A 26,888-nucleotide genomic window follows, 5' to 3' on the forward strand; every position below is an offset into this window, starting at 1 on the left:
ATCTAATTTCATATCCACAATAATCTGCACAGTCTAAGTCAATAGTGCAGGTTTGAAAGATATCGTTTTCACGTACTCAATCTGTCAGGGAGAAAATTGTGAGAGTTAAGATAGACATGTTTAGGAGTGCTTTAGCCAACTTCCCCAAGATTTATGACTCTAACAAAAGAGGGTTACATACTGGTTAAAAAGCTGCAGAAGATGAAGCAATGATAACAAAGAGTAAAAATGGACAACAGCAAGACTAAAATATTGCTAAACATTAGTATTTGGTTAAGAGAAAGTAAGAATAACAGAAGGAATAATTTAAATATTCCAGGAACAAAATAAGACCTTCCAGGAATGAAGCCTGGACATTATTACATATTAAATTAAAATACATTATACAGAAAAACCCACATAAATCAGTATTGTATTTTGAAATAAGCACTAGGATTTACTCATATTTTATAGCACCAATGGAATATTTTGATCTCCATTGGCAGCTAATGAAACTAGGAGGGATGAAATACATCCTGAGTAACTCTCAAAGAATTTTTTCCCATCTGGAGAAGCGTTAGAAGAGAATCTATTTAGTTAAACTGTGGGTAGAGATCATAGCCTGAATGAGATAACGGGATTGTTGATACAGTGTTAGAGTGCTGAAGGAGGTAGCAGATGGTATGGCAGGACACCTCTCAATCATCTACCAAAGGTTTTGGGAGTCTTGGGAGATCCTGTTGACTGGAAGACAGTCAGTGTTATTCCAGCATACAAAAAGGGTGTAAGGGAAGATGAAGAACTACAGATCTGTTAGACTAATCTCAGTTCCTCAAAAATTAAGGAGAAGATCATACCGAGTACCATTGAAAGGCATTTAAAGAACACTGCACTTATCAGGAGCACTCAACATGGGTTCACAAAGCGAAAGTCCTGCTTAACTAATTCACTACCTTTCTATGGTGAAGTCACCCACATGAAGGATGAAGAGACAGAGGTGGATGTAATTTCCCTGGGGTTTTGTAAGGCTTTTGATGCTGTCCATCACAGCATCCTTTGGGGCACATTTTCTGACTGTGGGATGAGTGGGTTCATGGTGTGCTGGGTGAAGAACTGGCTGAAGGACAGAGCTCAAGGGTTGTGGTGAACAGGGCCACATCTGGCCGGTGACTGGTCACCAGTGGTGTTCCTCAGGGATCAGTCCTAGGGCCAGTTCTGTTCAATGTATTTATCAATGACCTGGATGCAGGCTTGAATGCACCATGAGCAAGTTCACTGATGATTCCAAACTGGGAGGTGCTGCTGACTGTCTTGAAGGACAGGAGGCCTTGCAGAGAGATCTGGGTAGCTTGGAGCATTGGGGCAGTGATTAATAGCATCAAACTAAACAAGAACAAATGCTGGATTCTGCACCTAGAAAGGAGTAACACTGGGTACACATAAAAACTGAGAGAGAAGTGGCAGTAACAACTTTTTTTTTTTAATTATTATTTTCTAAAAGATTGGTCATTATCATAATATATAGTCATCTTGGGTATCTGTGTAGTGAAAAATACGTAGAAATTGAAATAAAGTCAAGGAAAACTTGTAAAGATAAGTAGCAAAACTACTTGTCACAGTAGATTTAAGCTTTAGGTGTCACACTTCTTAAGTCAAGACTGGATTTTTATTTAAGAAAAATGTCCTAAAAAAGAAAAGAAAAAGAAATGGTAATAGTAATAGTTTATCTGGTATTTAGTTTATCTATTTATTTATATAAGTTAAGATTAGAAGTGCTGCTTTAAAAAAATGTGAACGCAGGCATGAAAATGTTAGAGGAATTATATTGGGGAGTTCTCCAACAAATACTGAAATTTCTTGTATGTCAGCTCCTATGGATGATCCTTAACTTAATGCTTCACCACTTGCTATCTTTTACCACAGTAAACACAGGAACACAAGAAGACCCTGCAAGGAGCAACCTTAACCATTTGAACGAAACACACACAATGTGGAAATTTTATTCTAAATTTCTGTCATTCATCACACGGTGTGTTTTCAGGCAAAAAGAAGCTGTCATAGCTGACTGTAGAGACAGGCTACAGCCTTGCATTGGGTCTTTGTTTCCTTGTCTAGGAGCCACACCCACAGGAGCCTAGCCAAAAGGAGAATCTAATTTTATAAGGGATTTGATGAAGGGTTCTTTAAAAAATGTGACTAGCTTTGATGGCTTGAATGTAATTTACAGTTATTCCTGGTCCTGGCAAAATGAGGATTTAGTCAGCTATTTTCTTTGTTTCTCACTTTCTTAAATTCAAACTGAAAAAACTGCAAAACTGAAAGAACAAATTCATTTTTTAGTCAAAAACCTCAAGCCCATTTCAATGGTTACAGATCCAAACTTCTGCACAGTGCAAGTGCTTTTCAATCTGATGTCATGAAAAGACATTCAAGAACTTAGAAAGTATCTTCTATTTCTCCATGCTGTTAAGATGGAATAGATAAAGGTACCAACTCAGAGAAACACCTGGAATTCATGGATTTTCCTGTTCTTGGGACAAAAATATTAGGCGTGTAATAAACCCATCATACAGACCTCCTCTCTGCTTACTCCTGGCAAAACATCAGCACCAGAGCCATCTTCTTCTCTTAACATTTTCTGTGTGACAGTGGTAGACTCACTGTTGCCTTGTCCAGTTTCCATGACAGCTGAATCTAAATAAAATAATTATTTATTAATGAGAGTGCAAAATAAAACCTGCCCAGAGGTATTTATCAGAGACTGATGCTGCAAGTTGTATGAAAAAAGAAATTATTCAGATTATGACTAAAATATATTCCAAAAATTAATCTTAGTCATTTAACAGCTCTGAAAATTTTAAAAGAAAAGAAAAAAAGAGAAAGGTGAGAGTAAAATTACAAAACAAATGTCTATTTTAAGGTCATGGACTGTATTGCATTATCATTTTTTCCTCTAGTTCTAGTCTAATGGCTTCCTATTTGTCACCCATGTAACACAAAAAATAAGAGTTAAGTACAACAGGTACTATCTGAAGTATGTATAGAATTTAAATTGTAACATTGTCTTTGGCCTTATTAATATGACTAGCGTTTTTTAATGTTTTCTAGGAGTGCCCTGAAGTTGTTCTAGCCATGGAGGACTGGATTCCTCATTGGAATGAGTGCTCTCATTGCTTTGCTGCCTACACTTGCACCCAAAACACCCCACTGGTGCACTAGGCACATTCACATCCTTTGAAGGGAACAGAAGTAGGATATAGTTGTTTATTCAGTGGTGGTATTCAGTTTTACATTAAAGGCTGTGGTTTACTGTATCAGGTCTTCAAATAAATACCCATCTTAAACCCTTTTTAAAGGTGCCACGTGGCTTTAGAGCCAGCAGGACTATTTGCAGACTTAATGTATGATGTGACAATTCTTTTCTAGCATGCGGGATGCCCAAAACCATAGGATTTTCCTTTCCTGGCAGCACCCAAAATATGAGAGTGGATTTCCATACACAGGGAAATGACAGACTCAAAACCAGAGAATGTAAATGACCCCACCCCCCCAAAAAACCCAAAAACCCGAGGCAGTGCCTTTTTCTTTAAATTTAGCTGCTTCTGAGGTTTCTTCTGATCTGTGATTTCCAGAGAAATAATTTTCTTCCAAATAAGACAATATGGTTGGGGGGGCTTCCACTGGCTCAGCCAACGTATCTTCAGGCTAAAAAAAAAATCCCAAAGAAAGGTTTAGAGTAAAGGCTTATCACATATTTTAATGGAAGAATTGCTAGATTACCTTCCTCAAAGCACAGTAATCAGAACTACCACATGTATGAAGCAATACAGAATTTTGAGAGAAATTAGTGTAATACCTTTGGGCTCCATTCCTCCAAAGCAAGGGATGTACACTTGACAAACCCATAGAGAGGGAGAAAAACACAAGCAATGTACACTTGTCAGGACTGCATTTTTAAGTACAACTTTTGGCTTGTTTCATTCTGGCTCATCATTGCTTTACCTATTAAAGTCTCTTTATCTCAACCCACAAGTTTTCTGACTTCTCTTCCAGTTCTCTCCCCATCCCACTGGTGGGGCAATGGGTGAGTGGCTGTCTGATGCTTAGTGGCCAGCTGGGATTAAATCACATATTTCAGAAGGAGGAATAAAAGCCAAAAGTTCTACTATTTCTGTATGTAATTTTGAACAGTGGAGTAATTATGAAGATTATTAAACAGAAGCTGACAACAATAGCTAAATTGATATTTTTCTGTATGGAGAAGCTAGACATCTTTCCTGAATTAGTCACAGTTGTATCTAAATGAGAAAAAGTCAAGGCACAGTACGATTTCATGGATTAAATTTTGTGGTGTGATGTAAAATGGAGAGTCATCAAGCACTAGGTCATTTTGCTGCTGTTTGGAAAAACCCTAGCTGGCTGCAGAAATTCAGGAAAAATAAAGTGCACATCCTGCATCCAGTGAGAAATTACCCAATGTAGCAGTACTGGCTGGGGCCAGCTGCCTGTCTTTTGACCCCTTAGAGAAAGATAAGAGAGCAAGGACTGCCTCAAGAAGGCTCAGAACAATCTTATCAATGTGTAGAAGATCCTGATAAGAGGGAGTAAAGAAGACAGAACTAGATCCTTCTCACTGGTTGTAACCAGTGAAGGGAAAAGAGACAACGGACACACATTAAAATACAAGAAATTCAGGCTCTATGTCAGAAAAAATTTGCATTGAAACAGAGAGGCTGTGGAGTCTCCATTCTCGAGGAAATCCAAAACCCACTGGCACTGAACAACCTGCTCACTGAGCAACCTGCTGTATTTGGCTCTGGTTTGAAGAAGGAATTGGGCAGGGCAATTTTCAGAGGTCCCTTTCAAACTCAGCTAGTCTGTGATTCTGTGCAAAGCACAAGGCAGGCCAAAATGAGTTTATTGAGATATACATAAAAGGCAAAAAAATTAATAAAAATTAATTCAAACACACCAGGAGCAGGAAGCCAGGTCAATATTTATTATAAAGTTATAAAAAGAGTGATCAGGGAAATTGAAGTCTATAATACAAAAAAAAAAGATTTTCTTCCATTCATGTTGACCCTGGAAGAGTTAAAATTCCTGCAGAAAAATATTCTTGGGAAACTGAACAAAGGATCTGTCTGAAACTGAAGTCTTTGTGTGAAAAGGTAGGAAACACAGTAAGTGCATGACAGGGCATCACAACCAAAAAGTACTTGCCCACAGGTTCTGTAAGATTCAACAGCGAAATAGCTGAAGTATGTGCTATATCATGCAAATGTGAGCATGGTTTCTGTGAAGTCATTTCTCAGAAACCTACTGATTTTCTCTAAAGGAACCAATGAGAACTTGTATTTAAAAAAAGAATGTTTGGTACAAACAGCATGGAAAACTTCATTGTGAGGAATGCACTGGAACATTTAAGCCTGGCACAGAAAGGCAGTGGGACATGATGTGATAAGAATCTCTAAATATGGTAAGAAACAGCTGTTTACTCTGTCATCCAGTTGATTAACCACCAAATGAGAGCCACAGCACGTTCAGAAGGGCAAGAGAAAGGTGCATGTCCTTCACAAAACATGTCATTAAATTAGCTAAGCAACTCTGCAGCAGGAATCTGAGGATGGTAAAATTCTCATGTGTTAAAAAAATCCCAATCAAACAAGCAAGAAATTCAAGGATTAATAACTCAGCTGAGTTCCACTAGCCGCATATACTCTTGGCTCAAGCATTTCCTGAGATAAAAATTGATGCAGAGTAAAAGAGTGTTCCCAGTAAGTGTCATATATATTTTCCCAATCTTGTATTATACTCTTCTCAAGTTCTGGTTACTGACTGTTGTCAAATAGATGAGATTTTTTATCTAGCACAGTGCCATCGTTCTCATGGATGGGTGCACGTTGTTCTCAGGGGAGCCTTTGGAAATTGACAAATATGAAAGCTACTCATCAAATCCAGACCCCACCCTTTAAAAGAGTAATATTAAAACAGAATTTTAAAGTAAATAAATCAAATAGATTTACCCCTATGGGAAGACGGGAAGATCCAAGGGCTTCTTGTGCCTCAGAAACATCATGTTCTTGAATGCTGCCATTGCCACTGCTGTCCCCTGAAGCCTGTGCAAAACCCAGTTATGGGAGGAAATTCATAAAAGTCAGGGAGAAAAGCATGATCTCCAAGGAATTGGCTATTTAAATGCATAAAAAAACCCCTTTTTTTTTGGTTGGCGAAGCCTCAGTGTCATTATGTTAACTTACTTCAGTACTTACAGTATTCTATCAAAATAACCCTTCAGAAAAATAAAAGCCATAGTTCATTTCCTGAAAGGTGTTTTCGACCTTTCAGGAAATGAAAATAAAATGATACTTTTTTAAGAAACAGGTTTGGGGGTTGTACAGGAAAAAAAATCCCTCCCTCCCCCGATAGTTTTAAAAATGATATATGTCTCCAAGAAAAAAATACTACATATAGTGTTATGAAAGATGTCAAATGGAAATTTACTTTGAAATCTCTGAGGCATTGAGGAAGTGTTTATAAGAATACTTACATAAGGGTCATCATCTTCACAATGATCTTCAGCAGCCCTTGGGTCAGATTTGATTGTCAGATGTTGAATCGAGCCCTACATGGAACATCAAAAACATTTCAAGGAAGTAATATTTTAAGTGGCATGTGTGAGGGGGAGTGGGGGTGAACGGTGGGAATTAAAGCAACAAAATACCCCAAACTGTGTTCAGATTTACGTGGAAAATGATCTGAAGTATGAAATTTTATGATAATAATACAGATTTAAAGATGTAAATATGTTTGTACATTCTCCTTTTGCAAAATGCAGAACAAATTGAAGCTGCCAGAATATAATGACTGCCATGTCCCAATGACATTATGGTCACCACACTGCATGGTTAGTTCCCCAGCTGAATGATCTAGTCCTGGATTGTGTCCTACACTCTGTAAAACACTGTCTGCTTTTTTTAGTGAAGAAGTGTGTTGCAGCTCCAGAAGTGGTATGTGAAAGCCCCTAAAAATGGAGACAAAGGATGGGAAGGGAATACCAATAAGTGATGAAGTGGGTCAGGAAGAAACCAGTTTAAAACTTTCCAGAGAAGAAATAAAGGAGATGGATTTTCTGATAACAAATGTTTCTTTTTTTCAGAGTCACAAACTGTACTTCTCAGTCTGACATGCTGAAGGAGCAGTAACAATTCCATTTTAAACATTTAACTGTTGTTTCTGCAAAGACTCAAAGTGTTTTAAGAAACGTGGGAGATGTTTTGTTATTACAAGATTTCACAGAGTTAGACATGATGCACATGTAGGGCGCAAAGATGGATATTCAAGTCAAGAACCAGTTTACATATAACACACCACATAGAATTTTTTAGAAAGGAGTAAAATTTTTCATTCTATCTTAAACAATCCTATAATTTCTGTACCTTTAAAGACCATAAAACTCAAGCAGTTGGTACCTCCTGAGTTTGCTGGCCTTCTGAGGCAACAGCTCAGTAGTCTCAACCATCCTATTTCTCTCAAAATGTAATGGGCAACTCAGATATTGAACAATGTCAGACTGACAGAACAGTTCACTGAAAAATCGTACATGAAACAAGCACAACCAATTAAACAGTCTCCTGGAAGTGATAATTTTTTCACAGTACAAGTGAATCACATTTGGAGAACACATTTTTCTCCTCTTGCTCTAATCTGTGGCCCTGAATGGTAAAGGAAGCAAAATGGAGAGCTGTAATGTTCCCCCAATGTTACTGCTAGCCGATTCCTCCAACTAGGAAAGTCTGCACGATAGGGATGGTAGGTATGAGATACTTTATTTACTTTCTGGGTCTTGTGGCTGCTGGTGCCTTCCCTGTTAAAACTGGTTTGCAGCATCTGGCATTATCACTGATTCAGCTGTACTTGGTTGTTGTCTGGCTTCCGCTTTTCTTTACAAGCATCAGGGCTTTATTTTCCTTTGGTTTCAATAAATCTGATGATAGTTATGTCCTTTTGTGTCTGACAGCCAGAGCCTTAGACACATGAATTCCCATTAGCCAGAGCAAACCAGCATCTGACATCTATTCATTTGCACAATCTGCTGAGATTTGTTTCTGTTTTGGGCAATTAATGTAAACAGTTCTTGGCACAGAAACAGAGTTTGAGCGAGGTTCAAGCATTTAGTTTTTCTACCCAAAAGCAATTGTGACAGATGATGCATGAAAAAATAAAGGCACAGGAACCTAGAGTACAAGTCACAATTAGTGCTAATGAAGCAATCAGAGTATTGGCTGAAATTTACGTACTCAATATAGCATACAGAACAGCTTGTTTCAGTGGAAATACATTACAGTGTCATCCACTATATGCATTTCTGTCATCATATTTATTGGTGATAATCTCAGCAAGTGATCATCACGTGCGTTTTCCAGGTGGGATAGCAAAGTGGTTTCCTTTTCTTGAATGTTTCTCAATCCTACTTAGAGATCAGGCATTCACAATACTCCAGTCTTCCTATTTGCCTAAGAAAGGTAGCACCAACAGGCAGTGTTCCTGCATATCACTTTCCACCCCTTATTTGCTGCTAATCAATATAGCTCTGTGATTCTAGGTGCTTAGACTGGTCAGACAAATGATAAAAGTACATCAACTTTGTTGCTTACCAGATGGAGCTCGCAACCTGCCAGTACCCCTGAACTTTGGAAAGAACATATTTATTCCCTAAAGAAAAGGATTCACTCTGCTTTGTGCTACTGCTTTACTAGTTTAGAAGAGACATTAATCTCACAAAGCACAGTACAAGTTCTGAAGTACAGGAAATACAAAAATAAGACAAATAAAGTGTGAGGTTCCCCTTTCCGTTCAACAATAAGTTGATCTTACACATAGTGGCTGCTCTCAGTGGCTGAGAATTTCAGTCAGGATGCAGCAGGAAGGATGCTTGCACTCAAGCTAAGAGGGCTTGGGAGCCTTGTAGTAGTGGTTTTGGTGCATTCTATTTCCTAAAGCACCTGATAAGCTACAAATAATATATAAACTGTAAAAATACACATTTATCTTCCAAATATATTTATCTTTGATGGTATCATTCTCCTTCTGATGTTGAATGTGAATACCTAACTAATAAGAATTTAAAACTTTCACTTTATAGTAAGGTATTTTCAGAAATTAAGAAAACGGATTCTCTGAAATCTGCCCTTCTTAGAAAGGCCATAAAAATTTATGTGACATATTTACTTTGAAATTTCTAATATTCAAATGGAAGAGTGAGCTTAATATCTGGACTATCAATAAACTTCTGAGGATCTCAGAACATTGTATTTTAAACCAGAGGTTATATAACTGCGCTGCCCAAACCCTAGCTAGGTATGGAAAATAAAACCTATGTGATTTGACCCTCATTTGGGATATAACCACCGTAAGCAGGCTTTCTTGGGTAGTGAGTACATGCATTAAACAGTGAGAAATGTGAATTTGTCAGACAGCACTTACTGTGAACTTTTCCAGTCCCGTGGCTCCCGCATTACCGACAAATATCCCAGAGCCAGATTCAAATGCCAAGGTCTGAGCAGACCTTTGAAACTGAAGCCTCTGATATTCTTCACAATCCATGAACAAAGCAACATCATTTCCCTCAACAGTCACTGTAAACCTATTCCACCTGTTAGTCATCACTGGCACTTTAAAGGAAGCAGCCTCTCTGGAGATATGGGATCCAGGCTCTGTGTAGTACATGATTATTCTCTGGGTGCTGTCATCAACTGGTGAAATCCTCAGTCCCAGGTAGATTGTTTTCTGGAAGGCATCTGTTATTGCAAAGAGCACTCCTCCACGATCACTGTTTGGTTTCACAGTAACCACAACAGCGAAATCTCTGTAGAAAGGCGATGGTATTATAGCGCTGGTCAGTCGGCCGATGTTGGAATCTGGACCAAAGCTGTAAGCTGGGAACCCTCCATAGCCCGTGACAAAGTAGACAGAAGGAGGAAGAGGGACTCCTATTAACTCCGTGAGGTCAAGGTGTCCTTTTGAGCCTCGTTCTGTGCATGAGAAAAAACGTGTTATTTATCCTTGAGGTACACAGAGCCCATTTAATTTACGTGATTTAAGAAAGGCCTGAAAAACTGAAATGTAGTGTTATAATACCAGGAACATACTTCTAATACTTCAGGCCGCAGTCCAGGTAGTGCTTAAACACATGTAGCTATGTATGCACGTCATTCTTTGCCCTTTGACTAACAGAGGCTACTTGTATGCTAAAGGAAGGCACACGTAAACATTTGGTGAAATTGAATGGCAACAAGGATTTCCTGCAACATGTATTTACTTCAGCTGTCCATAAACTGGAGAAAATGCTGAATGTGCTTGCATAGTGGATTCAGTGGAAAACGAGCAACATTCATTTTCTTAAATAAATTGAGATTCTTTATTGTCACAAAGACAGCAATAGTTCTCTACAAACAGCATGGCACAGTTTCACAAAATAGGATAAAATTTACAGTGGATTTGCTTGCAAATTACAGTTACCTGTATCTACAACAGAGGTCAGATTTTATTTATGCCCTATTTTCACGTTTATCTCCTTAACTGCACTGCCTAACAAATACTATTTAGCAACAAAAACTCAGTTTTGAAATGAGAGTATTTACGCTCTGGCAAACAGGAAGAATTATGTATCTCTGCCAAACATGCCCAGAGACACAGCACCTACCATGCAATGAAGGAGCAATGATAACAGCTAAATATCTGCACCCAATTTTAACCTTGGGAAGGCATACTCTAGCAGCATAGCAGAAACAGAACTACCCATTTTCTTCTTCTAAGAAGTAAAAGCAAGCAAAAAAAGATAACATTTTTAATCATGAGCGATTCAGGTCTGAATCTATGCACAAATCTGCTTTCAATTTTTAAATTTATTCAGTTACCTGTGACTGTAACAGCTATATAAGCTGAATAAATCCAAATGGAATAGTAATGGAAAAGATATGACAGTCCATCTGAATACTGCAAGCAAATTGAGCTCAAAAACTTTGCTTGAAGTACCTGATTAAAATCAGGCAAAATAAAAGAACCTTACTCTTTGCTCTGTAAACTGGCAAACTGGTTCTGATTAAGAGCTTAGAGAGTTTCTTTAGCTGCAATGTGCTTCTGTTATTGATTGCTCATATGCAGTACCAGCCTGGCCTATGCATGGCCAAGTGTCTTCCATTGTACTAGTGGATTTGCAAAGAAACTGTAAAGTGTTTTTCTGGTGCCAAAGACGTTATAGTACAGTTGAAATAAATCCTAATCTATCCTCTTCTCTGTACTTTATAATCATAGAATCGTAAAGGTTGGAAAGCCCTCCAAGATCTTTGAGTCCAAATGTTAACCCAGCGCCACCGTGTTCACTACTTAACCATGTCCCCAATTGCTATATCCACACACCTTTTGAACACTTCCAGGGCGAGCTCATTAAATGAAAAATAGGCTGGTGTGCTTCATACAGACAATTGCCCTGAAACATTTTTGAAAGTATAGATGCTTTGTTTGGAAACAGAAAAACTAGCTCCTCATTCAGAAACCAAATCCCTTTGACACTTCTAAATGCTTTGCCAGATAGATTTTTTCCCTTTCCAAACAGCTTGAAAAGTGGATATACTTCTTTTCTGGCCAAACACAGCTAACGCTATTTTGATTGTGAGTCTAATACTGGGTCATGTTTTCTATTCACACATACATACACATAAAGGAACCTCCACTACAAACAAAATACATAAGCCATCACACAAGGGTAAGAAGGTAAGGAAAGTAATAATCTTGAAGGATAATATAGGAACCCTACACAGATACCAAACCTACAGCCAAAGAGCCATGGCAAAGTAACCAAGAAAGGAGATGGACAATATCTAAGGCGTCCAGCAATCCGGCTTGGACAGCAGGATGCATCCTAGGAGCGAAACTAATAAATACAACAGTAATTTCACAATTCCCATTCTCAAGGGAAGATTTGGTGATTGGAAAAGAGCCTGTTCATTCTCTCCACACAAGGTGTGGAGCTGCAGTCTAGTTGCAGTTTCCCAGTCACCCAACAGTAGCACACAGAGCCCCAAACATGAGCTCTTTCAGCACAGCCTCTGACACAAACAAAATGTATTTGCAAAAGGTGGCAGCAAAAGACAGCAAAGAATCAGGATTTTCATTTGAGTAAAATAAATCAGAAGGCCCAGCAAAAGTCTGAACTTCAGAGAGGCTGGGATAGAAGCTTGCACCTATCCACTGCAGAAAATCAAAACAAAACAAGAAGCGTCTAGCCAAATTCTGTACTTACAGCTCATACCCAGCTCTTAATGGATTTATGTGGACCTAGAAACACAGCTAGAAGCAGAATACAGGCCCTACAGCCACTGGTTTTCAATTATGTCTGACAAAATTAATGTCTCCCTAATGTGGTTGTGTTAGAATAAAAATACTCTCTTATTCTCTTACATAAATAGGTAAATGCTATGCTATTTTAAGTACCTTTAAGCCAGCAGAGCACTACGTTGCACCAGATTAGTTTTGTTTCAAACACTACTAAGGCACTGGATATTGGGGAGCATCCAGAATTCATCCCATTTATATCCATGTTTCCTAGACCTGGGGCACTGGAAGGTGATTTAATATCAGCTATATTTTATCTCAACAAGTATAACCCCATAATTTTTTATAATTTAGAGCTATGAATTGTGCTGTACTTTGCATTTGTTGCTATTTGTTACTGTATGTTATAGTTGGAATTGTTACAGAATTTGCTGATAGCTGGTCATTCCCACTGAGTAGCTTCAGGGACCATCTGAGAAGCACCAGTGTGTTGTAAAAATCATCCTGTAAGTCAGTATATGGAGTGTTTCAAGACTGCAGATGACAACAGTAGGGGTTAGGTAGTTGGGTTTTCTCCTTGTATTGCAATTTTTTGATGTAATTATTTAGGTGGAGTGGAATTTCAAACCTGTAGGATCCAAAATACTTTTTCACTGCTCACAGGGGATGGCATATAGAGGAAAGAAAAAACTTACCTGCATGGAGGCCTACTGTGTTTGTTTTAGCTGTTAAGCACAAGCACAGTATTTATATACTATAAATGGGAATGGAGGTGGAGGTCCACATTCATATAATTTAACTTATTACACCCATCTGTGACTTTTTGGTTAGGAGCCTCCTTTCAGATGAAGTTTCTGGCACGCACAGCACTGCTCTCTGGACTGTGCACATGTGTGACCTCATCCTGGTTGCCTCCTCCTCATGTTTTCTCTCATGGAGCAGGGTGGTCCCAATGCTAGGCCTGATCCAAAGACCTTGGATGATCAAGCTGCATCATAGAATGATAGAATTCTTTGGGTTGGAAGGAACCTTAAAAGTTATGTAGCTTCAGCCCCTCCACCATGGATAGGGACACCTTTCACTGGACCAGGCTGCTCAGAGCCCCATCAAACCTGTCCTTGAACACTTCCAGGGATGGGGCATCCACAGCTTCTCTGGGCAACTTGTGCCGGGGCCTCACCACCCTCGTAAGGAAGGAACATCTTCCTAATATCTGATCTAAACAAACCCTTCAGTTTATGTGCCTGACCACTACATGCCTTTGGGAAAAGTCCCTCTCCAGCTCTCTTGTAGGCCCCTTTAGGTACTGGAACTTGCTATAAAGTCTCCCCAAAACTTTCTCTTCTCTGGAGAAGATGCTATCAGGATGCTATATTAAAATCTACTTTAGGAATATGACTAGAATCCAGAATTTTCTTACAAGTAGTAATTTAAAGCACAAGATTATTCACTTGGAGTAGGGCATTTGTATTTCCTGTTCTCTATAGCAGCTCATCTAAAATTTGGAATACCCACAGTCCCTGTTTCTAGCTGATACACCACACTTTGACACAAACTAACTTCAAAGGTGATATAAGGCATATTATCACACAGGCTTTGGGAAACTACTACAACAGAGTCAAAGGCTACAAGGTTACAGATAAGGACACTGTTTGTCAGTCTACTTTTATCCATGGTTTCATCACTAGAAAATAGAAGCAGAGTTCAAAGGCAAGGCCCTCACCTCTGTCATAGACAGAACTACCCATCTCAGCCTCACTTTAAAATACACAGTTCCAACGTCCCAAGTCTGAAAAAAAAAAAATTAAATATTGACAAGTCCTTTGAGCAAAAGAGTATGATAGGCACCGGTATGGTAAGACCAACCCAAGTCACACTACTACAAAATAAACACACTGCTGTTGTCTTCCTTGCTGTGAGAAGATGCTTGAGCTGGACTATCTCAACTACACGAATGCAAAGACTGAAGTTACAATTGTTTGTCATATTTGGCCCCAACCACTTAAATTTTAGCAGTAATATTAATTCAACTAACATTGAGGATTGTCCCATGTATGTTTCCTATTGTTTTGAGCTAGAAATGCCTGTTGACACAGTTATTCAGGTAAATCAGCTGCCACATTTAGCCCAATTCTGCTCCAGGTTAATGAACTGTCATGGGTACGTAAGGGTCAGAATAACATGCTCAAGTGGTTGCTATTTGCTAAACGTAAGAAGTCAACCACCCTGTTGCTAAGACTATGACAGCTGTTTTCAACTCACTCAAGGGAGCGCTTGGATGGCTCCACACAGATGGGAGTGGGATGGATGCTGGCTTTTGAATGAAATCATTATTTTCCCTTTATTTTTAGCTTAAGTTCACCTAGTGTTTCCCCCGTTCCTCTTCAGACACTTTTATTGGAGCTGCTCCTGGCCCATGCCTGTAAAAGTCCGTTCACTCCATGGTCATTGACTTTCATCCTGTGCAAGAACACCTCATTTCACTGCTGACCACTGCTGCATGAGCCTTGCTGGCAGCTCCTTTTTCATGTTCTTTTAAGGAAATGAGATGAAAGCAATATTCTACAAAGGCTTTCATAACCAAACCAGGCTCAGAGCAGCCAAGATCAGGCACTTCCCTATCTGTAAACTTGAGCCAAGCTGACCCTGCTTCCCTGTCCTCTTCCAGTCCAAATAATGATAACTCCAGGTTATAAGCTCCCTTTCCAGCAGCATAAATAAACCATCTCTGTCTCAACAGTGCAGTGCCTCTGCTGTCTCTACTCCACATTCAAAGAGATGCTGTAACTGTAATAGAACATTATTTTATATTGAGTGCAGTTAAGAGGTGCAGTAAGAAAATTGCTTCTTGCCTGCTGCCAAAGTGCTTTTATTTTGCAGTTAACAAGAAATATTTATAGCAATTCCATTAAGCAGAGAAGGATTTCCACATCTACCAAATAAAATTTAATCAAGTACTGAAAAGAGGAAAAGAAGCGGAATATTGTAACACAGTCCCAGATGTGCTGCATGAAATGGAAGAGGCCAGCATCATTGCTGCTACCAGGAAAAACAGCATTGGCTCTGCTTTCCCAGCTTAAACTGATATTTAGCTGCCATTAACACACTCTTGGAAATCATGGATAGAATACTAGTATTAAAGGCTGCAGCATTTCTTTACAGATACCTCAGGAAACCTCAGAAGCCCTTTCTAGTCAGGCTGCAGCCAGCAGGAGCTGAGGTACTCACTAACACGCCAGAGCAGGGCCGGTATTCCTTTGTGAAAACCGCTTTCCAACACTTTCTGCCAGCTCCAGCTCCTGCTTCTACATCGTTGTCATTCTGCCCTCTACTGGGCGAAAGTGCCTAAATATAGTTAATTAAATAGACATTTACTTTCCACAAAATACTATTTGGGGCTTCCTTCCCACCCCCACCCCCACCCCCCACCCCCCCCTTTTTTATCTTGTTTGAGAAACTTTATTTCATTACAATGCTTTAAAACTAGCCACCACCACCAAAATGCTGTCTTCCATACAATTAGTTTTTCTGTTTTTTTTTTTTTTAAATCTAATATTGCATTATTTTTCTACTGTTTTGTCAGTTGTTCTACTAGAAGGTCTTCCATGTATTTTTCGGCACTTTTTCTTTGTACATACACCCAAGGCTTTTTAATGTGTACTCGATGAATTGTTCTCCTAATAATGACAAAAATCTATGTTTCAAACACATCGCTTTCTTTGAGCCACAGCAGTAGAGAATACAAAATACAGCATAGACACTAAATATTTGTTGTTTTTCTTTCCTCAGAAACAGATGAGAGGAAAAAGTGGGAAATATTTAGCAATTCAACTCAGTAGTGAGGCAAAGCTAACTGAGCTGTTAACCAGGTCAAGAGACTGAAACCACTATCTGGAAACTCAGCGTCCTGTTTCTGAGTTTGCAGCCCCCTGACATGTCTCTGTACTTGCTCTACTCCTATCATGCCAGGTTCACACTCAGCTTATGAGGCCTTTTGAGCTGTTTAATTACCTGTAAAAGGTGTCCTTTTTCTCGTGCTAATCCTTCGGGGATATACCAGGACTTTTTTCTTTACAATTGCATATATTCCGTATATTCCATATGCATTAGTGCAAGAAGCAAAGGCACAGATGGCCTTCATAAAAAAAGATTTCCAGACTTGCTAGAACATCCAGCCTCCTAAAGATAACAAAATTAACCTGTATAAGAATTACAGAGTCTGCATTGAATATTGCAGCTGTCCAACAGTAGGCACCTGTGACCAGTTTGGACACTGACTATATGAAATAAAATCTGTATGTGGTGCACGTGTGTAACTGTGGTATGGGCAGTCTGACTGCCAGCTAGAGGGACAAGTAGCCTTTAATGACTGCAGGAGAGTGGGAGCTTTTGCATTTCACCACTAGGAAGCAACACAGCACTACATAAATCAGATGGGAACTTTGGCTGAGGAGAGAACATTATGAATCACCAGTGTCAGTGTCTGCTGTGCAAACTCTTCTACAACTTCTAAGCTAGGATGTTTTAATTTCCATTACATCCATAACAAAGCAGATGTGAATTATCATGTTGCCCTTCTTTCACAATGACCTTGAAAATCTAAGTACATTGTCTTCTGTGTATTTTTGGGGGGGGGGGGGGAGGGGAAATATATTGCTGTTCTTGTTTTCTCTTTCCTTCTCTCGTCTTTATCTTGAATTTTAAGGGAGAAAATTCTTGTGAGGTCATGTTCAACACCCTCATTGCAAAAAAATTATATATTTCTAAGATGAGGAAGACAGTTCACTTTTAAAATACTGGCAGTGGCAGCTGACACTTTCCTAGATTTACCAGTCATACATGCCAGCAGAGAGTCTCTGCCCAAATGTGGAAAAACAGACACTGACATTGTCTGGCACACTGACCTGAATATAAATTCTCATCCCATATAAAGAGATTGAATGGGAAGCAAGGATAGAGAACACTTAATCAGCAGCTCCCGCAGTTGTCCCGGCTGTCTCTGCAAGACCCTGTCTCCACTGCAAGTTTCTGTCATAGAACAGGGGAGTAAGAAGGATATGGGCAGGTGGGATTTGTGAGTTACAATTTGCTTGATGAAAATTAGAAACCTTCAGCTAGAAATGCTCCTTCACTCCTCCCACCAGAATGACCTGAACACTACCTTCTCCCTGTATTTCCCATGAGTATCATGCCTTCCTGCTTTTCCTCTGACACTGTAAATGACCCACAAAACTCTCTCCTGTCAGGAAATCCTGCTCCAGACAACCACGTGCCCAGTCAGTGCCTGTGTAAGAAGACAGAGGTCATGCTCCCTGCTCATCCCACTTTCAGGACATCTGTTTCATCACAGCAGTAGAAGTATGTATGCTCAGTGAGCCTTCAGGCCAAATTTGTATGTTGTGTGCAGTTTTATCTTGCAAGCAGAACCTACCCAAGAACACCCAAGGACAAGCACTATCTCCAGTATGGTTGGAAAGGCTGTTGGCAGGGAGTTTATGAGTGAAACATGAGAGAAACAAGGTGCTGACAGATATTTTTGTAGCTTCTACAGTCTGTAATGGTCTCTCTGTGGTGGAAGCTGACACATCTATAACACATCATCAGAGCTTTGGGCGAAGCATTATGAGACCTTCCTCATACAGCTAAGCTGAGAGTAGAAAATCACTTCATTCCAGTTCAGACTAGATGAGAACAGAAAAATATAAGTATTGCAATAACTGAGGTTATGTTTTGGATTTTTTGTTTTGTTCTTTGTTGTTTCGAGGTTTTGTTGTTGGTGGTGTTCTTTATTTTTAAAAATTAAGGGCTATAAACCCAGTAAGGTAACAAAAACTAGAGGATTGTTTATACATCCTTGACTCTTCCACAGCACTTTGAGATTGGTGGACAGTGTTCCTCTCTCTGATGACTAAGCTATCCATCCTTTTATGTTAAGCAACAAAAGTTGATGTTTTGTTACTAATATTTTATTTTCAAGTCATTAGGAGGACTTCTATATTCTTCCAGGAACATCCCTTTCATAAATGTTCTTAAATTTATGCACCTGATATTTATCATTACTTTTTATCCTTCTAGGTGTATTCTCATGTATTCTCTACACTATTGGATTTATTAGCTAATAGATTTTATTTATAAATGGACAGGATTCAGAGAAGTTGAAAAAAGATTGTGAGGTAGAAGATATGGGAACAGTAAATACTAAAAGTATGTCTTGTATTGGACATCAACATTTCTGACAGCTAAATGCTTTTATAGCATGAATGCACCAGTAAAAATGTAGAAATAAAATCCAGCCAACATAATCCTTCTTTTTTCATCTTCCTTTTTCCCAAGAATTTAATTTCCCAAGAGCTGTGTTACAGTACTTTTATATCTTAGTATAAATCACATATGCTTTTATTATACTCCTGCTTTTTTTTGCATTTCCCCAGTGAATACACTGATTTTTTTAAAAAAAGTTCATTGATTTTAAATAAAATACCATAAAAATGTCATTTCTAGTCAAAAAGCTCTAGGTTGAAATCCTGGCTAAAGTCCTAAGTGAAAGACCTTCTGGGTTTAAAATGTTTTCTTGATATAAATTCTTAGAATTTTGTGTTATGATTGGATTCTGTTGCCAGGAAAGCGTAAACACTCACTAAAGCTTTTCCAGCATTTAAGACAACTTATGGAAATATGTTGGTTCTCCAAACAGTCCCTCTCTAAGTGGGACACAAGTATGTTTCCCACCCTTACTCTGTTCCCGATCCATGAGGTTTGTAAGGATTTAATGGCCATCAGGCCTCTGTGTCTTTGTCAAATTTGGTGAACAGAAGTTCAGACTCAAAGCAGACTCAGGAATCATTGCACAGACACATGCTGCAATAATTTTTGCATTGTTTCCTAGTGAAACCAAATTAAACTCAAGGCATCACTGTAATACCTGCCTACAGATCTCCTCTTGAACACAAGTACAACGGGTTCTTTTTTTCAGCTCAGTGGAGTAACTGCTTTTACTACTTACAAACCACACATTTCCCACTGGGGACCTCACACATGGTCCCATGCAACAGTAAACTAAGCAAATCTGATTTCAGCTACATGACTTCATACACAAATATTTTGCAAAGCATCTATTAGAGGAATTGTTATCTTCATTAAGAAGAATGTAGACGTTTTCTTTTGAAGATGAATGAAATAAAAATGAGATGCTGGATACAGGTATTTCGCCCCATTCATACAGATGGAGTAATGCAGTACAGTGACTTTACTTTCACCTGGGTTCAAACGTGCACAGCCTTATACATTACATTATCCATGTTTTTGGGACTTTCTTCACAACCAGAAATTCTAGAAGTTCAGAAAAAATCCTCAGATATAGACCTACTCACTGCTGCCTCTGTCAGATAGCTCCAAAAGCTTCAATCAGTTCTACAAACAAGATTTATAAATTTTTTTAATTTCAACTGACATACTACCATGGAACACCAATAAACTGGACTTTAAATTTTTTTTTTCCAAAAAGATGTCATGCAGAAAGTGACCATGTTATGAAATATGTTATTCTATGTAGATGATGACCAGAAGTTTTTCCTCACAGTGTAGCTGCATTTTCAGGCATGTATTCCCCCTTTTCACTCCATTCTTATCTACTGCTCATCACATGACCAAAAATGCAGTCTCAAGCAGGCACTTAAGAAACTTGAGAGAGTTGAAACCAGCTTTCACCCTGATTCAAAGCTGCATTTCTCTTGTGCTATTTGCAAGGAAATATGAGAGGAACAGTGTGGCAACATTGGAACAGCCCCATGGATCAGATCTTTCATCAATGCGGTTCACTGTTTTAATCAGACTCTAGCATGTAAATAAAATTTTCTACATTTACCAAAGCTTGAGTTATCTAGCTGTGACATCACTGATCACTGCCTGACAACTAAATCAGAGAGACCAGATTGCCAGGTAGATCATAATTAACTTTAAGATCACTGACTCAGATTGAAGTAGAAGATTTTCCAGCTTGGTAACATTAATTTTAATAGCTCTACTATCATGCAGAATTATTGAACTAATTTGGAGCTGTGTGAGCCTCTTATTGCCCTCCTGAGCAGTTCTCCACTGCTTGTATACAATGTGAATTAATCAATAGCTTCTGTCTAGAATAACTGAAGCATCTGTTATATTTTATTCAGGATTTAAAGTTGTATGACCAAAGTGGAAAAAAGGAACTTTTTTTTTTAATCACACTGAGGATATATTATGTTTTACATGTGCATGGCCAAAAATAATTTTATTTCCTCCAGAATATGTAGAGAATAGACAAAGTCTTCTTTTTGGTAAATATTATATTTTTAGTTCACTCATATGTTATTTGAGACAAGAGCTGAAAATAGACAAAAAGATAAAAGTAGAATACAGCAGTAATTCTTTGGTCTTGATACTTGATATACAGTTGAAAGTCTTTCCCAGAGAAGTCTCAACTGCATGCTGTCCCTAACTTGAAGAATACAGCTGATTTACATCTGTATCCAATGTTTATAAATCCATTGAAAATGTGTTGGCATGTTGGCCTTCTGCTTTTAAAAAGTTGGTTGCACAAAATGTTGTTCTTTTGGCTTAAATTTCAAAGGTTACTTTTCAAGGCCATTAGCCTTGTGACAAGAATAAGAAAGAGTGATATCCTTAGAATTTATTGTGTTTTTCTTAATGCTTGTTTGAACTGAAGATTCAGAAAGTCAAAAAAAGAATTTCACATAATAAGCAACAAACACAACGTTATTGGCATTTTTTGGCTTTGATTACATGCTTAGCTCTTTATTTTCACTGTCTGAACCCTCATTTGTATTTTAAGACACTGGTTTCACCAATTTCACTCATGATAAGCACAGCTGTGTGTTAGTAATAGCACAACCATGTTGCATAAAATTTTAATTAGGTCTGAATTAAAGCATGCCCTTTGATGTGCCAGACTCCAAAAGAAGTCTCCAGGTAGTGGAAATTATAGCATCATGCAGCCTAAAGGCTGTGTTTTCCATGTTCTGAGCAGTGGGTTCTCCAGAACTTTCAGCTGTCTGCTCTCACCTCCTTTTTCTTCCGCCATCAGCTGGAATCACTTTCCTCCTCCACCATGCCCTATATAGTCAAATACTACCTCATCTTTGTTCTGACTTTGTTTATCAGCTTCTTGCCAAAACCACTGGACAAAAACATGCCATCCAATGTGTTGAGCTGCAGCCACAGGAGGCATTTTTCAAACCGTAGGTTTTATGACAAATATTGTAGGCAGTGCTGTAGCCCTATTCCCTGAGAATGTACGGCAGCTTAATCTTGTTCTCTGGCATATGCTGCACATCCTGCCAGACCTGTGAACAGTAATGAGCTTCTATTAGGCCAACAGTCACCAAAGTATTCAGTCTCTTATGAGTGTGTCAACATTCTTGGCAACAAAAATGTCACAGTAATCCCTCAAACCTCCCCTCTCTGTCTCCCATTCCCTACTTATATTTGCAGACCTATCAAGAAAACTTAAGGTGAACAGGATCTAATTACTCCTCCTCTCTTATCAGTCTTTAAAAAGAATATTAAGCTTATATGGTCTTGTTTTGTTTTGTTTTGTTCTGTTTTACAAACTATTCTAGTAATTGAATAGTAATACCAATGTACACTTTTGTGGACATGTGGCTCAGTCATTAATATGACTGCTCTGGAATCATAGAGGTAACCTATTCTGGCACCCATAGGTCACAAATCCTGCCAACAAAAACCTCAATATGTTCACGTGCATTCCCTGGAAGCTGAACATTAGGACTTCAGATTATATTCAGTGAGCTTTGACCTTCTTTGTACGTGCACAAAACATGGCAGTAATAAAAAGCATTCAAGGAAGAGCAGAATCATATTGCAATGGCTGAACTTGAAACACTTATGAAAATTGAGGAGAAGAGATTGCTTTTAAGTTGTTTTTTTGGTTCTCAGGATCTCTGTATATACTGTCAAAAAACCCAAAGAAGTGTAACTAATTTTCACATGGGGTGAATCATGGTAATTCTGTTGCTTTTAGTACAGCTGTGAGAATTTTATGTAATACAGCAGCTACTCTCAATACCCAAACTGAGACTCTGCAAGTGTGGAAATATATGGTTGATGGCAAACCCAAACTTGTATTCATCCGTTATTTCATCACTTCCTTATTTAATCATCACTCTCTTGTTTAAATGCTAAGTATGTTCCACAGAAGCATAAATTACAATTTGACATGATCATTGCAGCTGAATGCAGAAGGTGCAAACAGAACATTGAAATTTGCAATACAGAGATCGAAAGTATCCATTTCCACACACCCTCCCCAAGAACTTTTCCATATGGGTTAGCTTCTTTGTGAGCCAGGTCAGTTCCCAGTGGTCTGTCTGGCAGCTGCATTGTTTGCTTTGGAGTAACACCAAGGAACTGATACAGCCTGTGAGGTCATATGTAGGGGCTTTTCTGTTATTTTAAAGAAAGGAAAAGGATCACAAAATTATTTCAGCTTATAGAATGCAACTATAGAACTTCAGACTCAAGGGGCAGGAGGTTTATCTTGCATCTGACAGCATGTCTCTTTCTGCAGCTGAAATTTTCTGGTTCTGTTACATGACCACGTAGCCAAAGTCACACAGATATTAATATATTTGGCTACACTCTCCTATCTGGAATCTGAACATCTGCAGCGTCCTGAAGTAACCTAGTGAATTCTGATAGGTCAGAAAATAAAGACAGGTTTTTTAAAAACACTTAGTAGATATCTAGAACTGCGTTCCAGTAGAGGTTCTGTGGCAGACTGAAAGGGAATGAACAGAAAGATACACGATTTGATTGGCAGGAAAAACAGTGTTCAAAAGAAATACCAGTAACACTGCCAGTATCTTTATTACATCCATCTTACTTGGCAATTTTTGGTGGTTAATAGTAACTGCTATTAATTACAAAAAGTAATATCTACTTAGAAACACAGTTAATGGCAGCATCTGCTAGTAACAAACAACCTACTTGTGAAGCAGGGCTGTATTTGAATGGCAACAGAATATGTGTAGATATAAAGGAATGGATGTTTTCGCCATTGTCCTTCCTTTCATGACTTTTTTTCTTGTCTTCATAAACACTTTTGCAGAAAGTGGTACCCTCGTCCATTGGTTTGATCACAGTGTCAAAGACTTCATGTTGTAGCAAAGAATTCCTTGTAAGCAAAGAAGAATGAGCTAAAAAGAACCTGACAGAGCCTCTCTAAATATATATTTTTACACACACTCACTCCTGTGTTTTCCACAGGAAATGTGGCTGAAGAAAAGAGAGCTTGATCTCCTATGATGTCTCTTACATTTATACTTCTTAGAGGCAACTCACTCAAAGAAGTGACAAGGATCTGACACACAGGACCTTATTATTTTATTCTTACTCATTAATATAAGAACGCGAAGGGAGGGTAGAAAGAGGATGGAGACAAACTATTTTCAGTGGTGCTCGTGGACTGGAAGAGAGGTGATGGGCACAAACTGAAATACAGGAAACCCTCTGAGCATGAGGGAACACTTTCTCACTGTGAGGATGACTAAGCACTGACACAGGTTACGCCAGGATTTTGTGGAATCACCTTCCTTGAAGATATTAAAAGATGGTCTGGACATGATCTGGGCAACAGGTGAGCAGGGGGACTGGACCAGAGACTTCCAGAGGTCCCCTTCAACCTACAAATGAATAGACCCCAAAGTATTTATTTTCCTCATGTTTTTTTTTGTCCTTTAATTTCAGTGCTTTTCATAGTGAAAAGAGCCACTGATAGACTTCCCACTTGGAAGTCCCACTTTATTTTCAACATAATGTGCTGCTAAGGAGAGATTGTCTAAAAGACAAAGACTGAATAAATCTTGCTGTGCAAACTGCCAGACTGCTCAGGTAGTTAACCATGATAGCAGGTGATGCACCAAAAGCCTACAAGCCTGAACTCTGCTCTTGATCAAAGCTGCTGAGCTACATGTGTGTATAGATATGTTTGTACATATAAACACACTTAAAAACAAATTAACTTATCCAGTTGTCACTATATAATGATAAAAAATTTCTTTCTGAAACTACATGAACCAAAACATGGAAGTGTGACAAATTAATTCAAATTGTGTAACTACTCTGGAACTCCCATAAACATTAAAACAGTATGAGGTAGCAGATTTTTTTTTTTTAAACAAGAGCTGCTCAGTCTAGTTTTGAAGCAGCTGGTGAAGTGTTTGTTAACAGCAGGACCTTAAGCTGCTTGATCCAGTTTTGCCTGTGTGGCAGCTATAGATATTCCAGACTAAAGATTGGATATTTACTGCTCATTCATTTCCACTGAGACAAGTCTGAAATGAGCCCTTGTATTTTTACTTAGTCCAGTAGTGGAAGAGAATAAAAACAGAAGCCTAATTCTCTGGCATGCTTCCTGCACCCAAATGCAACAAGCATGAAGGAGATGTGGAACACTTCAAGTAGGAACGGTTATGGTTTACTCTCCTGAAAAAACCCAACCCAACAATAAATAGTGGACACAAGGCAGAGAAATAACAGGCCGAAATGTGAAAAACAAAGCACATGCCCTCCATGGACAACTGGAAAAAAACCATACTTCCCTTTGGAAATGAAAATTTATTTTACTGTTGGGTCATTAGCAGCTAACAGGACTGCAGCGTTTGCTTACCCTGGTCACCAATGAAATGAACTGACTGTGCTGTTTTTGAGTGAAAAGGAGACTTTGTTCAGGCCAAAGAAAATCCCTCAAGAGGGATTGGAAATACCTTGTGAACTGTGATTATTTTCATGCACCCTTTTTGTGTTTGTCTTACAACTTTTTTTAATTAGCCTTTTTAAATTGATGAAATCAGTACAACACAATTCTTATGATATATAAATAATTATTTTAAGAGATATATTGATATGCATTATCTCTTTGTAAAATAAAACATGAAGCCATGCCAAAAGTCTTTTGCCAATAGTTTAACAATACAATAAATTTAGATTCCAAGGTTTCTGCAGTTGCATAAAAATATCATTGCCACCTAATGTTAAGGCAGAAATTTCCAGTTTTGCTTTGTAGAGTCTGCCTTTACAGTTTGCCAGGAATTGTTTGTCTCCTTGCTGGTACTATAAAGCCAATATGATGGGATTGAGCCTTGAGCTCAGTTAATGAGGTTAATGTTCAAATGTGTTTCAACTTAATGTTGAAGTTTGTATATTCCTGGATTGCCCAATTCTGTAGCCTACTTCTGTGTGAAATTATAAATCCTTCAGCTCTTTCAGAGGATTGGGTCTTGACTACTGAAATTATTCTACTTGGCTGACAGATTTTCAGTCCTTTCTTGCAATTTCTTTTCTGTTGGGAGCTGTGAAATATAACCAAGTCCACAGGAGGTTTTTACATTGCATATATTACCACAGTATTTATTCTTGCCAGAGTTAATTCTCTTTAGTGAACTAAACATTCTCCACTACAGAAAAGAAACGGTACTTTACAGAACACATGTAGTTTCAAATTCTAACACTTTAGAGCCAGGGAAAGGTTAATTAAAATTACTTCTGAATACTTGTCATATTTTTCTGCTTAGTAAGAGGATCCCAAGATGAAAGAGGAAGCAGATTGACTGGATACCTAAACATAATCCTGCTTCACTTTTTTCTTCATATCTTTGTAATTTCATCACACATATTTATGACAGTCATGCTCCTGACAACGAGTTTTACAATTCATTTCTCAGTTTTCATTTTGATGGTAAAAATGAATGGAGATTTATTTTTTAGTTCATGAATCAGATTGACTTATGACAAAAATGTGTTTTAGCTTAAAAAATGAAGCCCAGCAAAGTATCATCTGCTAAGTATATCATCTAAATATTAAATGCCTCAATCAACATCAGATCTAAAACATGATTGCAAAATAATAGGATTTTTTTCAAAGCACACACTGCTTGACTGTTTTCTTTATAAAAAGTGCTCCAGTAGCTACCTTTCTCTTTCTAGAGTTTCCTACATTCCATAGGAATTTCTTTCATTCCATACATTGATCAATGGAGTTACTGTTTGATTTACAGCAGTCTCGATTCATAGTTTGTGAAAGATGTTTTTCTAGGTGTGGATCTGTTAAAAAAATGAGCCACTGACATGTTTTAAATATTTTTTTGTGAAGCTCCACTTTGTCGCCAGCATGCTAAGGGTAATAAGAGGCTTTGAGGAGCAAAACTATTTATTTTAGTTATTACATTTATTAACTCTCACATTTTTAAGCATAGGTTTTGCAAATCATATTTAGAAGCAGTCAGAATTCTATGCTTATTTAATATACTCTGCATGCACACATTTCACAACAAATTGTTTTCTAATGCCAGGGAAATGAGTAGATAATGTGGAAATATTTGATTAAATAATAAGAGTAACCTCTTAAAATAACTCCATCATTTATGTACCTAAAATGTAAATTTATTTTTCAATCCCGTCTCTTCAATGGTCCCACACCAAAACTGCTGAATATAACAAAACCAGATATTTCTTCCTTGCCCATAGAGTACAAGCCCCTCTAATACAGGCTGGAGTGACTAGAA

At 38.3% G+C, this 26,888-nt stretch overlaps 1 protein-coding gene across 3 annotated transcripts in view; it reads right to left on the reverse strand.

The window, feature by feature from the left end:
• Positions 1 to 26,888, reverse strand: part of COL15A1 (collagen type XV alpha 1 chain) — a 116,544-nt gene that overhangs the window by 68,924 nt on the left and 20,732 nt on the right. For all 3 annotated transcript variants that reach the window (XM_032102202.1, XM_032102213.1, XM_032102194.1), the window contains exons 3-7: positions 9,463 to 10,010; positions 6,527 to 6,601; positions 6,003 to 6,095; positions 3,558 to 3,684; positions 2,555 to 2,673 (exon numbers count right to left, since the gene is read on the reverse strand). In XM_032102202.1, the coding sequence (XP_031958093.1) occupies positions 2,555 to 2,673; positions 3,558 to 3,684; positions 6,003 to 6,095; positions 6,527 to 6,601; positions 9,463 to 10,010 (962 nt within the window). The remainder of the gene's footprint in view (positions 1 to 2,554; positions 2,674 to 3,557; positions 3,685 to 6,002; positions 6,096 to 6,526; positions 6,602 to 9,462; positions 10,011 to 26,888) is intronic.

The sequence above is a fragment of the Corvus moneduloides genome, chromosome 1 (genome assembly GCF_009650955.1).
Source record: "Corvus moneduloides isolate bCorMon1 chromosome 1, bCorMon1.pri, whole genome shotgun sequence".
Lineage (NCBI taxonomy): Eukaryota > Metazoa > Chordata > Aves > Passeriformes > Corvidae > Corvus > Corvus moneduloides.